The sequence below is a fragment of the Anser brachyrhynchus genome, assembly GCF_964034855.1.
Source record: "Anser brachyrhynchus genome assembly, chromosome: Z".
In the NCBI taxonomy this organism is placed as follows: domain Eukaryota; kingdom Metazoa; phylum Chordata; class Aves; order Anseriformes; family Anatidae; genus Anser; species Anser brachyrhynchus.
The window spans coordinates 52,692,849-52,708,016 of NC_137697.1; the positions used below are offsets into that span (position 1 = coordinate 52,692,849).

A 15,168-nucleotide genomic window follows, 5' to 3' on the forward strand; every position below is an offset into this window, starting at 1 on the left:
GAAAATTAAAACTGACTTGAGATTTTTTTTCAGCAGCAGTGTGACTGGAAATTTTACATTTTGCAGTCTGACTACTTTGTTTATATTTCTTAATATATGGAATTCTGTAATATATGCTCCTCTGGACACCAGCTTCTGCTGCTGAAGGACGTTTTCTCAGTTTAAGTTTTCTGCTTCCTTAAGATGATACCCTGTTCTCCACAGGAGAAAATGAACTCTCAGGATTTCTTAAAATACGCAAGTTTGTTTAAGATGTGGCCATAATGATGGTCTACTATAATTGTTTATCCTCTGCTTAGACCTTTTCTTGGTTGCTTGGGCTTGAAGAATTGCTTTCTTTTTTTCTTTTTTCCTTCTTTCTTTGTTTTTTAATGCTGAATAGTTTTTGACACTGAAATCTAAAAAGGAGAAGAATTGTCTTTTTAAATATAATCACTAGCTTTTATCATAAATTAGGGTAACATTTCTTAGATTTGATAGTTGTATTAAACTCAAAACTTGAGAAGCAAATACTCAAAAAGCACTTGCAGTTCTGTTATACAAGCACGCTAAAGGAAAACAAAACATGCAAGAGAAAATGCCAGACATATTTTGACGCAGCTTCCAGACTGTTAGAATGGTACATGCTGCTTCTCTTCTGAGAATTACTTGCTGTTTTACCTGGAGGAGGTTTTTCCAGCAATGCTATAGGATTCCCATGTACTTAGGAGAAGCTTTGTTACTTCAATACTATGTTTTAGAAACCTGAGTGAACTTGTGTAGGCAGATTCCTCAATCTTCCTTTCTTCTAGACTATTTTTTAAAATTATTATTTAAGTTTGATTTTTATTATCATTGCTGGAAATGGGAGGTCATATATATGCAGTAGCTTGCTCAGTAAAATGGATATGATTTGTAATTCATAGAACCATGAAATATCCGGAGTTGGAAGAAGACTACAAGGATCATCAAGTCCAGCTCCTGGCACCACACAGAACCACCCAAAAACCAGACCTTGTGTCTGAGAGCACTGTCCAAATGCTTCTTGAACTCCGGCAGGCTCTCACGGCCCAGGGGAGCCTGTCCCACTGCCCAACCACCCTCTGGGTGCAGAACCTTTCCCTAGCACCCAGCCTGACCCTCCCCTGTCCCAGCTCCATGCCGTTCCCTCGGGTCCTGTCGCTGTCCCCAGAGAGCAGAGCTCAGCGCCTGCCCCTCCGCTCCCCTCATGAGGGAGCTGCAGGCTGCCATGAGGCCTCCCCTCAGCCTGCTCTGCTTTGGGCTGAACAAACCAAAGAACCTCAGCTACTCCTCATGCTGGAAAGGTCTTCCCCTCCAAACCCTTCACCATCTTTGTATCCCTCCTTTGGAAGCTGTCTAATAGTTTTATGTCCTTCTTATACTGTGGTGTCCATAACTGCACACAGTGCTCGAGTGGCTGCACCACTGCAGAGTAGAGTAATTGTCCTCTGAAGAGTCTATATTAGTGTTCAGCAACATAAATGAGTGTTTACCAACACAAGATTGTTATTTAGAAATCTAAGAAGTGTAATCTCAAATATCAAAATAATGTGAAATATAAGTCTTCTTCCCACACCAGTCTTCATGTCTATTCATCTGGCATGTGGCTATGCCCAAACTACATGCTGATACTGTACATAGTGTCGAAACTACAGAATATAATCAGCAACACATCTTATTTTGTCTTGTAAGCAGTTAGAATAACATAAGCTAGAACAACATTAAAACAGCAAATAGTTGTTTTTCACTGTAAGGATAGCTAACACACTACCTGTTCCTTGATGGCAATAAACTTCAGGTATTACTGTTTATGATGGAAATTGAAAAAGACAAGCTATCTGTGGTATTTCTGTAGGGATTTGCTCCAGCAGGAAGTGGGAAGTTGGTGTACGTAAGACTAAGCATATTTATGGTCTTTATAGAAATAGGTAACTTTTGTGGTTGAATCCTGTTCAAAATCCACATCAGTTTATTTCCATTCTTATTCAGTACTATGTGGCTTAAATTCATTGCCCTGGAAGGAATTAATGTGACAACGCTCTGTGTCTGCAACCACCTCTCTTTTCCCTCTGCCCCAGAACTTCTGACAACAGTAGCCATTAATTCCTAGTGAATGCTGTTTGCAGTATTTGGCTAAATACCAAATTATTAGTCATGGTATTTCCTGAACAGGGAATATGAATCCAAATAGCACAGAGGGGCAGCAGCTGGGAGGGGAAGGAGGCAAGAGGGGGAAAAAGTTCTGTTTGACCCAATGTAGAGACTTTCCTATCCCTTATGTATATATATAAACTGACATATCCTTAGCCTAAGGCTGTCATAGCAGCAATTATCAAAATATGCTATTTAAATTCTACTATACCTTTTCACAGAATATTTTAATTTGTTCCCTTCAGAGACGGAATGGATCTAAAGATAGCCTAATAGAAGAAAAATCTCTGCTATCCACTAACGATGGAAAACCTACGACTAAAACAATAAAAACTGTACAGGTGTCACGCTTCAAGGTAGAGACTTGACTGCTGTAACTGAAGATGGTGAATGGATTTTATTCTTTGGAAAATGAGAATTTTTGTGTGTGTGTGTTCAAGGGAAGGAATTGAAGTTGAAGTGGTGGCAATTTCTTCAGGACATTCAGAAATGGAGCCTGCTTGCTGGGAAGGCCAAGCAGTGCCTTTATCACCTACACTGTTCTAGTGATGTGACTGATTGAGGAGAAGCTGTCTGATTAGATAACCAAAAAGAAAAGTCCTCATAAAAACAGAATGGTCAGCAGTTACATTTCCAAAAAATGAGCAAAAAAATAGCTGCAGCAGCAAAACTGTGTTTATGATTTTCTCTGCAACTGAATAACCTTTTTCAAAAAAAATTTACTGTTAACTAACATGATCAGGATCAGACGCTTCAAGGGGATCAAAATAGTCATATTTTTGGCAAATTGTGCAATACTGTCTGATTTGGGAAGAAGCATTGTTACAATTCCATCTGGTGATCAACTTGTGCCCTGAAACATGAGCTGCTAGCTCTTACATACTATATTTCAGCCTAGCACAACAGATGCTGCTGTTGTTAATACTGTTGTCAACACAACCCAGTTTTTTAGCTCAAAAATAATAGTCAGTAACACCCTGTAGCAGAGGGTTCCACAGATTATTCAGGCTTACTTTCACTCAGCAATTTTAAGTATTCTCAATTAAGAATGTCCTTTTGTGTAGAGGGGCTATTTAACTGAACATTCCATACTGTAAAAATACACCTATCATCTTAATAGTAAACATACTGGAAAAAAATGGAGGATATGTACTGATCCACTGTATTAAGGATGTTTAGCAATGCACTTAAGTACTGGTTAAACAAAACTTGTAGAGTAGGATTTAAGAGGGCTAGCAAATAGCCCCCCTTTTTTTTTTTAACAAACTAGACTAGCAAAACCTGCCTTAATCTCTTTTCATATGAAATAATCAATGCTAATACCTTCTGTTACTCCTCTCTGAGCCATTTCTACTGTAATAAAAATGACAAAGGCAGTATTTTAGGTATGATAATTGCAATTTTCTTCTATGTCAGAATAGGAACAGTAATTTTTAATAATGCTGCACACTGAGCACATTATCTTACAGTAAATATCTGAAGTGATGCCTAGCTCTGCTCCTGTCCTGTCACTTTGTATAAATAGCTGAAGCCATTCTACTGCCTCTCATTTGTCCACAGTCATGGACAGACTGCCTGGTTTTGCTAACTAAGAAACAAAGCCTTTTTGTTTTGAAAGTAACTTTTCCTAGGTGTAAACCCCAAACTATACAGTTTTTGAAACAGCAGTGGAAATGGCTATAGTGGTAGTTCATGTGCCTTTTTAAATCTGTCCTCCATAAACTCCACCCCACTATGACCTTTAGTGATGCCATGTCTTCTGCCCCTAGCAATACCATACCAGGGGATTGCAATCCTGTCATAAATGCAATATTATTTGAGAACTGTAGTATATAGCACCTGAGTTATGCTTTACAAGAGGCATAGCATTTTAACTAAGAAAATTGAGAAGTACAACCTTATATAATGTGTTTTATTTTCCACAGTATTTCTAAACTGGTTAATCATCTGAGGTGGTCAAAGGGGTGCTATTAGCCAGGGTGGAAGCCATACATGCTGTATATTGCTATCACAACACAGATTGGTCTGCAGGTTGAGAGATGCTATATTGTTCCAGTGAAGGCAGATTCACTTCACATAGGTTTCTTTGAATGCATGCTTTGGACAGTGCTGCTTTTTCAGTGAACAATTCCAAGGAAAGGAAAGCACTTAGAACCCCTCTGTGGTGCAAATGCTGTTTTCATGGATGTTCTGCATTTTCTGAATATACTATAGATATCATCCGAGGACATTTGTTGGGCTTAGCTTAAAGTATTTGCTCAAGCTGCTTTTAAGTCTGTTAAAAAGTGCTCCAAATTGACTTGAATGGTTTCATTATCACTGTTGCAATTTAAAGTGACTCTTTAGGATCTATTGTGACTTTTCACAAGCACTGGTTTAAAAAACAAAACAAAAAAATGAAAAAAGGCAAAAAAAAACCCACACAAAAAAAACAATAAACCAACACTGTGGCAAAGATTGTGGTGATAGAGATTAATCTACGTCATCAGAATCTTTTGCAAGACTTGCAAGACTACTAAAATACAACAGACCACAGAAGAACTAGTTATGATGTCTGTAATCAAAGCCACTCCTTATTGTTCAAGAAGGTTTTTCAAGCTGGAGTGTTATACCCTTCCTTGTAGTTTGTTGCTTTCTAAATCATTACTGTTATTGGGGATTCCTTACTCAGGCACAGGCACATAGAGCTACTTTAGGAGTATTTGCATTGTTATTATTGAGCATTGTCTGTACATAGTGTCCATATCTTGCCAATCTTCAAATTTTATTGATCAGGAAGAAAACTACTTGTAAGGTTTACATCCAACCTAATGTCTTCTGTATGTTGTCATCTGCCTTGAAGCTTTTGTGTATTATTGCTGAATACCATCAGCCAGACGTGTGGCATTTTACTTATCCCACTACATGAGAAAATAGGCTTGTATCTAGTCTGCTATTGATAGCTTTCAATTCCCAATTCACAGAAGTTGTTTTCTAACCAAGCCAACTTTTTTTTTGCATTTAAATGAGAAACTTACAGAAACAGTCTTGAATTTGAGTTAGCAGTCTTATTCCCAATGAGACTGTGTAGGAAACAGTTTTTACCATGTCTAGTGATCAGTCTGGAGTACTACAATACAGTTTTGTCTCAGCACAAGACTAATCTTAGTTCATGTGTTACCTGTTAGTGTCAGTGCTGGAACAAAGCAAAATTTGGACATCATTGTTGGCTAATAGAACAGAAAAAGAAAGTTCCTCCATATACATGTGCCTCCTTTCCCTTTGAGCTTCTTTTCCTTTGTCATTTGAGGAAAGATACCTTTACTTGTGAGCTCGTAAGTCTTGTGTGAGAGACCTACAAGAAATCAATCAACAAAAACACTTACTTTGGCACAGCTGTGCTTTGTAGCCTTAAAACAGGCATGCAGCATCTGTAGTGGCTGGCCACTTACAACTCTGAGCTACACCTACTGTCCACGGCCCTACCTTCCCCTAGCTTTCCTATGGCCTTCACTACCTAGAGGCAGTTTTGTTTCCAGCTGTGGAGTTTGGATGGTTCACCAGTCAAAATTCTTGGACCTTCTGATGAGTTGGGTGGAAGACAGGAGAGATGTAACCACATCAAGCAGTTACTCTGGGGTTGGATGTCATGCAGACCTGTCCTAAAACAGACAAATGACTGGTATTTCAGACATTCTCATTCTAATTCTACTTCTAGTCAGCTGAAATGGTCTCAGGCCAACAATTTTAACCTTGTGCCTCTACATTTACCTCTTCTGAAACTTCTGAAAGTGCTATAAATAGGTAAGTTATGGAATTCTCTCTCTTCCTAGTTAGCAACACCAACAACATATACTTCTTTGTAAGGCACATGTTTTATACAATAAAGAGGGTTTGCTATTCATACCAAAAAAGCATATTTGTGTATCCCAGACTGGTCCCCCTGCTTGTTAGCTGGTTCCTTTCATTAGGAGCTAGCCTTGACCTGCTGTTTTCTGCATTGCACTTATCAATATTCCTAACATTGCAACTCATACTCTTAAAAAGGCTCATTGTATTGAAGTCGTTGACTGAAAAAATTACTACCATTTAAGTTTTCAAATCAACCATCTTTATACATGTGAATAGTAAACTGAATATACAGCAAATTTTCTTTTGGGAAAGCCTGTTTAATTCAAAGCTCTCTAGAAAGATGTATTAAAACAACATACAAAAATGTATCAATGATGTGATTCATGTGCTCAATGTATGTTAAGTATTCATGAAGCAACTGTGTGCTTTATTTTAAAATGAGTTTGATAGATGGCTGTGTCAATACTTGTGTCCAGGTTATTTAAAAAAGTCAAGTAAAACTTGAAATTTTAGGTCAAACCGTGGTTGTTTGTGTGTCTTATTTACATTACACAAAAGAGGAAAACCTTAGAAACATGGATTCATTTGACAGCACCATCTGGTAAAAACAGGTGTAGTACCAATTAAAATCCACTTGAGAATACAGATTCTCCAGATTAGGTGTTTTTCCTGTTAGCAGGAAGTTGTCAGCACTGAATTTCATACTTGCAATACATATCCATATTACAGCTCCCTTTCTTATCTAAAAATCATCAGAAAGCATCAACAGGCTATGTTAGCTGTCAAACCAAACATACAGAGCCAGTATTACAAATGGTCTCTCTCCCCTTTACATGCCCATTTTAATTTCTCTCCTGTATTTGTCTCCTTCTGTGAGAAGAAAACCACTACTCTCCCAACCAGTCAGTTTATATGAAATACCTACTTGCCATAATGTCAATATCTCAAAAATAGCTAGCATTATTTATTATTTCCTAATACCAGAATGTAGTAGACTTTCTTCTTATACTGAAGTTTATTACAAATAAGCCTCTTTGCCAGGCAAAAGATATTCAATATTTACATTCAAGAATATGACTAGTCACCCACTGATTCAAATGGTTTTCACTCAAACGATCTAGCCCTAATGAAACTGGATACAGTATACTAAAAATTAGGTTAAAGAGGAATTTGGAACATGTCAATTTTCTTTCTGTGCACACCTCTCAAAAGTTCTGATTCTCAGCTTTAATTGCAGAATGGCTTGGGTTGGAAGGAACCTTCAAGACCATCCAGTTCCAACCCCCCTGCCATAGGCAGGGACACCTCCCAGTAGACCGGGTTGCCCAAAGCCCCACTTGGTACCCTGGCCTTGAGCACTTCCACGGATGGGGCATCCACAGCTTCTCTGGGAAAATACTGAGTGTATAACAGTAAGAGGTGTCTGCCATAGAACATTGGAGGTGGGTTACAGAATGCAGGGTTGATGCAACAGCAAGCTAGTATAAGTATCTTTGTTCTCTCCCTCCCCTTGACCATCTGAGAATCTCTCTTTCTTTCAACTTTTTTTTCTTTTTAACAAAACCAACTGTCTGTCAGACAAAGTGTCAGTGTAAAACAGGAAGGGAGGAAAAAAATAAAGAAGTCTTCATTATTTTCCACAGTCCAGTTAAAAATAAAATCTAAGAGAAAAATCTAAGAAAGGTGGTCCTAATGCGCAACACCACGCCTGCATTTATATTTACTTAAATTACCATTGCTATTTTAGTAATTAGTGGCCCTTAGAACCGTGTACTCCTTCTTCTACCTCATTTTTTCTTCATTCCACCACACTATGGAACAGATAACGTACTGAAGCATGATTACTCGTTTTTTCTTGTTCAAAGGGAATTAACATTTTAGCAATCAATAAAACTTGGCATTGCTTGTTGCACTCAAGAATTAAAAAAAAAAAAATCTTAAAAGCTACTCTTGCCAGTATTGTACTTTAAGAACAAAGATCCAAAAACAAAGATCCTGAACAGATGGTATCTACAGGGAATATAATCCCTAAAACAACCCGTAAACTTTCAAGTGGATCCAATAATAAAACAGGCTCTTTGCACATCTTGGATCACTAATCACGTCTAAACTACCTTCCCTCTTTGACAACCCCAAAACTCACACTTGTGTTTAGATGCTGTATTAGTAATTTGCTTACATTCACTGCTACAAAATAAGACATTATAAGGTACAGAATTTCAGTATTTGCCCTTTTGATAAAACCAACTTATGATAAACCTTCTTCTAAAAAACAAACAAACAAAAAAAACACAAAAACAAAACAAACAAACAAAAAAACAAACAGGAAATCCACTTGTTATCCCTGCAGTGCATATTACTCTAAGTTCAGTTGAAATATCACAGTACACAGCTGATCTAAATAATAATAACAATTGCAATTTTCATGTTAGAAAAATACCTTTCCTGCTATTTTAAACCCAGGATTGCTGAATTTTAATTTATAGTTTCTTTTCCTCACCACAACACATACCTCAGCTGACCCACTTCCCGAGTGCTACAGAAGGCTGTGGTTTCAGCGATGACCTCTTACCACTTACCCACTTACTAGCTCCTGCATATTACTCCAAAGGGGTGACTTGGTAACCCAAAACCAGTGCAAAACAAATCTTAGCAGTTAATTCTGTTTGGCAGTTATTATAGCTTGGAAATGACAAGAATTCTGAGACCAGAAACATAAATCTTTATTTTTTTGCCTACATAAATGTTGCCAGACACTGCCCCAGTACAGTTAGAAATAACTGTCGATACTACAAGCATTCTCTAAGACTTAATATTCAAACTCTTGAATCTTTTTTTGTTTTTAATGGAGTAGTCTTGCAGAGAGAGCCACTGGTCTCGGGCTGTGTCTAACAATTTTTCCTAGAAAAAAAGGTGAACACAAGGTGAGATTGGACAAATGTAGCAGGTAGCCACTTTCAGTAACAACCTCTGAAGTGCTAGATCCCCAAAACTGGTACAAAGTTGCAACGAACAGCTTCCCACCAATCTGTCTGGAAAAAAGTCAGTAGCTAAAACCTGGAGATGGGATTTTTAAAGAGCCTGCTTGCTGAACAGGCTCTTTGCACATCTAAGCAAAATTTCAGTTCTTAATCAACTACAAGTTAGTAGCAGCTCTAACACCTTCTAGCTGGTAGGGATCAATAGAAAGTTTTATAGTAGTAACCCAGGCGCATTATGTATGTGCTTTATACAAAGTCAATTTAAGAGAATGGTAAGCCAGTACTAAAAAAGATAAATTACTTAATTTTGAAAAATAATTAGCAGCCATGTTATTAGATAGTTACTTATAGTGGGTTACCTTTAACATGTGCATTTTTCTTTCCACTGTCTGACAGGCTTACGTAGAAAAGTGCCTATTATTTCTTCAGTCTTGCAAACACCCTAAATGACTATAGTCATAGAAGTCTGGGATGGATTTCACAAGTTCATTCTTTCTAAACAGCACTGGTGAAGTATTGAGTGCTTTTGTTTTTCATGTTCCTCAAGTGCATTCTCACCTGTTTCAATACATGAAACTCTCTAATTCTGAAAATTTCAAGGGCATTGTGACAAACTTGAAGGAGTTTCATCATTTTACTGAAAACTTCAGTTCCATTATTATTCCCCCCCAAGGATGTAGGAGATCTTACATAACTTAAGACCACACCTTTTTGTGAACATGTGCATGTTCGTGCAAACTACTAAGCCATTTTCAGTTTATTTTTTCAAAAAAGTAATTTCACTATTTTCTCATCTTCAGCATGTATTTTATAAACAACATCAGCCAGTTTAGTAGCGTGTGGGAGATCACTGTCTGAATCTGTCTTCAGCATGGACAACTACTGGATCACAAACCTACTTTAAAACTTGACTCAGCTCAGTTTATGTGATTTTCCTTCTTGACTGTGAGCTTGTCAAGATGTCTTTGTGAGGAGCTGCGAAATAACTAGTCTCCTCTCTCAGTGCTGCAATCACATTTTGAAAGCAATATAAATACCACACAATTATACAATCTTTATTTCTCTTCTGTAGTAGTACATTATTATCCATCTCTGGTAGAGTGGAAAAAAGTAATAAGCAACAAAATTGTTAATCACTCAAAAGCCTGAAAAATCAAAAAAAAAACCACCTCATGAATTAATGACAAATGCCACCTTGATACTTCCTGAAGCTTCTTCCCTTTCCATACCCTTCATTTATAGTTCTTCCTTGGAAGTATGACCGTGCTGCACTGCATCTCAGCACCCTCCTCTCCGTTACATCATCTAGAAGTGCTGGCTGCCTCTGTGAAACACCGAAAACAAGAATGCAGACAAATGTACAAAAGATGTTTTTGTTCTTTCTGTGTTCTGGAATGTAGTTCCTGCATAATGAGGTTTAATTAACAGACATAATTGCACGAGATGTGTAAGCAGCACATTTTTTATTGGTGTTTTCATTCCAATCTACCATTCAAAAGTATTGTACTTTCCTATGTTTGAGTAACTACCTTACCTGTTCATTTCATGTTCATGAAGGTCACTCACCGTAAAAGCTCCAGCATTTTTTTCTTTCTCTGCATACTGCATAAACTATTCAACAGGAACACCAATCTAAGCACGTGGTATAACCTTATGACCATTTCTGATTTGCAACACAATCAGTTATTTCTTAAGTTTGAATCAAAATTTGTTTGCATTTTGAATTTCAATGTTGATAGTTTCTATAGATTTAGTGTATGATAACCAATAGTTCACCCAGTATGGTTTGTGTCCCCTGAAATGCAGGTAAGGATATGATGATTTGCCAGTACTGGATCATTCCCATATAACATTTCCAATATGACCTCAAACGTTCCTGGCTTCAAAAATTTGGATGACTTGTCACACACTTGGGTACTTAGGTTACATGAAGCACAGTTTCAGCACTGAAGCAGCATTTTGTAATATAGACCGCATTTATTAACATTTTGCTTGTATCACTTAATTTCACACTGACATACGCTATCCAACTTTCCAATTGTATTGGCTTTTCAAAGATATTAAGTGAAAAAGCACTTTGCATATGAAATGCTGAGGTTTCATGTTTTGTTAGTATTTTGAACAAATCTTTTCCAGAAACTGTATGCTAAATTGCTCCATAGTATCAGCCCCAAAAAACAAACATGAAAAAAATCACAGACTCTTCCTGGACATGCTGTCAGCCAAACACTGCTTTCATGAATCCACTCACACAATTTTGACTTGCCTTTAGGGTTTCCACTTTGCTTTTGTCGTTGATGAGAACCTAGACATCAGGTTGATCTCACCCCTCAATGTTTCAATTCTGATTTCTGCTCTGAAGTCATTATGCTGAACTTCTTTTTCAGTGGAACATCTGGTTCATAATAAGTCACGGCTGAAGGACACAGCTGCGCAAGAAGTTACAATCACTTACCTCATGAAGGAAATTTTGCAGGAGAATTGGGATGTTACTACTTCATAACTTTTTCCCACTAGCCCTCCTTATGCTCAGAGGCTTTCACCACATGCCAGCACTGTATCTGTGAGCTTGTGAACTGCCAGCAAGATCTCCCATGGCTACTGCACAGTGAGATAAAACCCTGTAAGAAGCATCCATAGCAATAAGCACTCTGGTAGGAACAAAGCCCGCTAATCCCAAGGTAAAAAGACACCCTGCCAGCAATACTGAATTATACTTTGCACCTTCAAAAGTGCATCAAGGGAACACTGTCCTATCTGCAGCAGAACAGTAGCAGACATTACCATCCGACACTGAACGGTCTACAGAGGGATTCGCTTTATACCACTGACCCCACAGTCATTAATAGCAACACATGCACAAAAGCAAAACACTTTTTCCCCCCAGGAAAGAATAATTTAATCTTTTCTTTAGCAGAGTATTGTAAGGCTGTAGAGAGCCATTTGCACTGGAAAAACTGGAGGCCTCTGCAGGAGTCTAAAATGTTAGGTACTTAACAGTACGATTGTTAAAAAGTTATCCTGATAGACAGGACAGCTAAACAATACTAAGAGTGGTGGCCATAAACATTCTGATCTGATTTTTTCCTGTTTTAAGACTGTCAAATTCTTCTTTTAAAAAGAGTGAAGCATAAAATCTACTATGTAATTGCTCAGCCATATAATTTCTACAGACATTTTTTTTTGTCCTTGCAAAAACAGGGAGAAATGCAAATAAACAAATCCTTAAACTGTTTGAGCAAGAATTCTCGTCTGCCTTTTTTGACACCACATTCATTTCAGAAGGGAATGAATGGGCAACACAAAGGCAAAGTTTTAAATACTAAAACTCTACAAAGTTTTCTCTACAAAACTGAACTAACAGTATATGAAAGAAATCAATCCCTCAACAAGCAAATTATTCAAAATTCTTAAGCAAATAATGTTTTTATATAGGGTAAGCACCCTTTAGTAAGAAAACCACAAGCATACCGTGCTCTTGGGACATCATGATATCATCCTGTTGCTTGCTTAGGCTGTTGTCAAACTATTACTGACTGCTTTTATCTGAAAGAAAGTAAAAACACTTTCACTTGAAAGACTGACTAAGATACCTGAACCGTACAGTAGGTGGAACCTAAAAAGAAATACTTGAGATAATTGCTCAATTTCAGAGATCAGCCAGCAGATTCAACCTCCCTTTCCCCTAAAAGCTCCCATCATTCTCATCAGCGCACTTAAAGATTATGGGCTACTCCACTCCATTACATCAGTTGCAGTAGCCTACTATAGCAACAAGAATTATATGCACAGCAGTCCCACTCAAACTTCCACATCACTTAAAATATAATCTTTGTTTAATATGGGTTGTCTTTCTATCAGTATATAGTTTTTGTTTAATATTGCAGTGCTGTCTGCCTGGCAAAAGCCTACCCAAAAGAGTTCAACGTGAATCAACAATGTAAAGAGAGTGGAAAATTTGCTTTTCCAAAAGGAGAACTTTTCTTTCTGGTCTCCCAAGCAGCTGTGAAGAGCCTGCAAAGGAACCTTTGAGACTTGAAGCTCCAGGGGATGAAAGGCCGCTTCACTCAATGCTTTGCTCCAGTGGGACAAAGCAAAGACGTTTTGCCAAAGCAGCACGGCTGTTCCCCTCACCACCCAGTGCTCTTGCCACCACTGCAGGAGAACCAGACCTGTACTCTTACCTGCCTTTCTCGCTCTGCCTCTTACAGCTGCCGTGGTCCTGCTTGCTTCTTTTACCTCCTCCTTTCATACCAGGAACTAGCAGAGTGGCTGTCTGGCATCCAGAAGCCACAATTGAAAAGTCACTTATGTAGGACATCCTGATGTGTGACATCTTAGCTAAATTACAGAAAGTCATAAAAGGGCTGTCAAATGCCCAAGCTTTGATTCATTGCAGCCTTGATAGCTGAGGGTAAAAAATGTAAGAAAAAGTTCAGGGGCAAGCATGTCACCCCACTCTGCTTCTGGCCTCGAGAAATGTACAGACTTGCAGGAGTGCAGAATTCTTCTTCTGGTAACTGAGGCTCAGTTTGCAGGGCAGAAATTAGTTTTTGTGTCATGCTTACACATCTCTCTAAAACAGAGTGTATTATTGCTCTGTTCAGGTTTATGGCACTACTAACAAATATTGTTAACATGAATGTAAAGCAAATTCACAAGTGTTACCTGTTTATATTCACTGGATTTGGCTTGTCATTCATTTATATTTTCCACATAAAGATTGTTTCAAGTACTGTCTCAGGTCTAACTCTTATATATGCCTAAAGGTCAACACTGCATGAAGTTACACTTAAAGCACAAAAGCAATTGGTCTTGCAGGGGTCACACATCAGATTATAGCTGACAGCCACGGTAGCAAAGCAGTGGAGATCTGTTTCTCTGTTCTGCTGATAAAGTCAAGTAAGTGTTGCTGTGCAACTCAGGTACAGCTGCCTGAAAGGAAGTTTAAATCAAAATGAGCTAGTCCAGATTTGGATTACATAAACTAGCAGTATGGTGAAGAATAAAACTTTAATGTTTGTGATATTTGTAATTTGAGCCTGGAGATACAGGAGGGCTTGAATACCTGCATGAGAAAGTGTGGTGGTTTTACCCTGCTGGGCAGCTGAGCTCCCCACAGATGCAGTCTCACTCCCCCTCCTCAAAGGGAAAGGAGGAGAAAATACGATGAAAAGGGCTCAGGGGTTGAGATAAGGTCAGGGAGATCACTCAACAGTTATCATCATGGGCAAAACAGACTCAGCATAGGGAGATTAATGAAATTTATTACCTATTACTAACAAGCTAGAGCAGTGAGAAACTAAAAGCAAACTAAAGACACCTTTCCCTTAACCAACCTCTTCCACCTCCTTCCCCGAAGCAGTGCAGGGGAACTGGGGCTGCGGTCAGTCCCTGATGCTTCGTCTGCACCGCTCCTTCACAGTCCCTCTCTGCCCCTGCTCCACGTGGGGTCCCTCCCACGGGATGCCGTCCTTCCCGAACTGAGCCTGGGGGGGGCTGCCCGCAGGCAGCAGCTCTTCAAGAACTGCTCCCACATGGCTCCGTACCACGGGGTCCATCCGTCCCCCAGGAGCAAACTGCTCCAGCACGGGTCCCCCACGGGTGGGCGGCAGCTCCCCCCAGACCCCCTGCTCCTGCGTGGGCTCCTCTCCACGGGCTGCAGCTGTGGCCCAGGGCCTGCTCCTGCGGGGGCTCTCCATGGGCCACAGCCTCCTCCAGGCCACATCCACCTGCTCCACCGGGGGCTCCTCCATGGGCTGCAGCGTGGAGATCTGCTCCATGTGGGACCCATGGGCTGCAGGGGGACAGCCTGCTCCACCAGGGGCCTCTCCCTGCACAGGCCGCAGGGGAACTGCTGCTGCCTGCCTGGAGCACCTCCTGCCCTCCTGCTGCACTCACCTGGGGGCTGCAGGGCTGCTTCTCTCACAGTGTCTCACCCCTCTCTCCCAGCTGCTGTAGCACAGCAGTATTTTTCCCTTTCTTAACTCTGCTCTCCCGAGAGGCCCACCCACTCTTGCTCCCTGGCTCAGCTCTGGCCAGCAGCAGATCCCTTTTGGAGCAGCTGGAGCTGGCTCTGATCTGACATGGGGCAGCTGCTGGGCTCTGCTCACAGAGGCCTCCCTTGCAGCCCCCTGCTACCAAAACCTTGACCTGTAAATGCAATACAGAAAATATTCCAACTATTAAAGCAGTGGTTATACAA

At 39.6% G+C, this 15,168-nt stretch overlaps 1 protein-coding gene and 1 long non-coding RNA gene across 5 annotated transcripts in view; one reads left to right on the plus strand and one right to left on the minus strand.

The window, feature by feature from the left end:
• EPB41L4A (erythrocyte membrane protein band 4.1 like 4A) overlaps nucleotides 1–4,570 on the plus strand; it is a 135,613-nt gene extending 131,043 nt beyond the window's left edge. For 2 of the 4 annotated variants that reach the window (XM_080573213.1, XM_080573215.1), the window contains one exon: nucleotides 2,397–4,570. In XM_080573213.1, coding sequence (XP_080429339.1) covers nucleotides 2,397–2,519 — 123 coding nt within the window. In that variant the 3' untranslated portion in view covers nucleotides 2,520–4,570. Of the gene's footprint in view, nucleotides 1–2,372 lie in introns of all 4 variants that reach the window. The other 2 variants (XM_080573212.1, XM_080573214.1) reach the window with 1 other exon arrangement.
• A 4,429-nt stretch (nucleotides 4,571–8,999) lies between these two features.
• On the minus strand, nucleotides 9,000–14,902 carry LOC308186192. Its single transcript, XR_013943957.1, has 4 exons — nucleotides 14,865–14,902; nucleotides 12,435–12,509; nucleotides 11,419–11,584; nucleotides 9,000–10,287 (listed from the first exon to the last, which is right to left on the minus strand). It is a non-coding gene; the product is annotated as an uncharacterized lncRNA (long non-coding RNA).
• Between the last annotated feature and the right edge of the window lie 266 nt (nucleotides 14,903–15,168).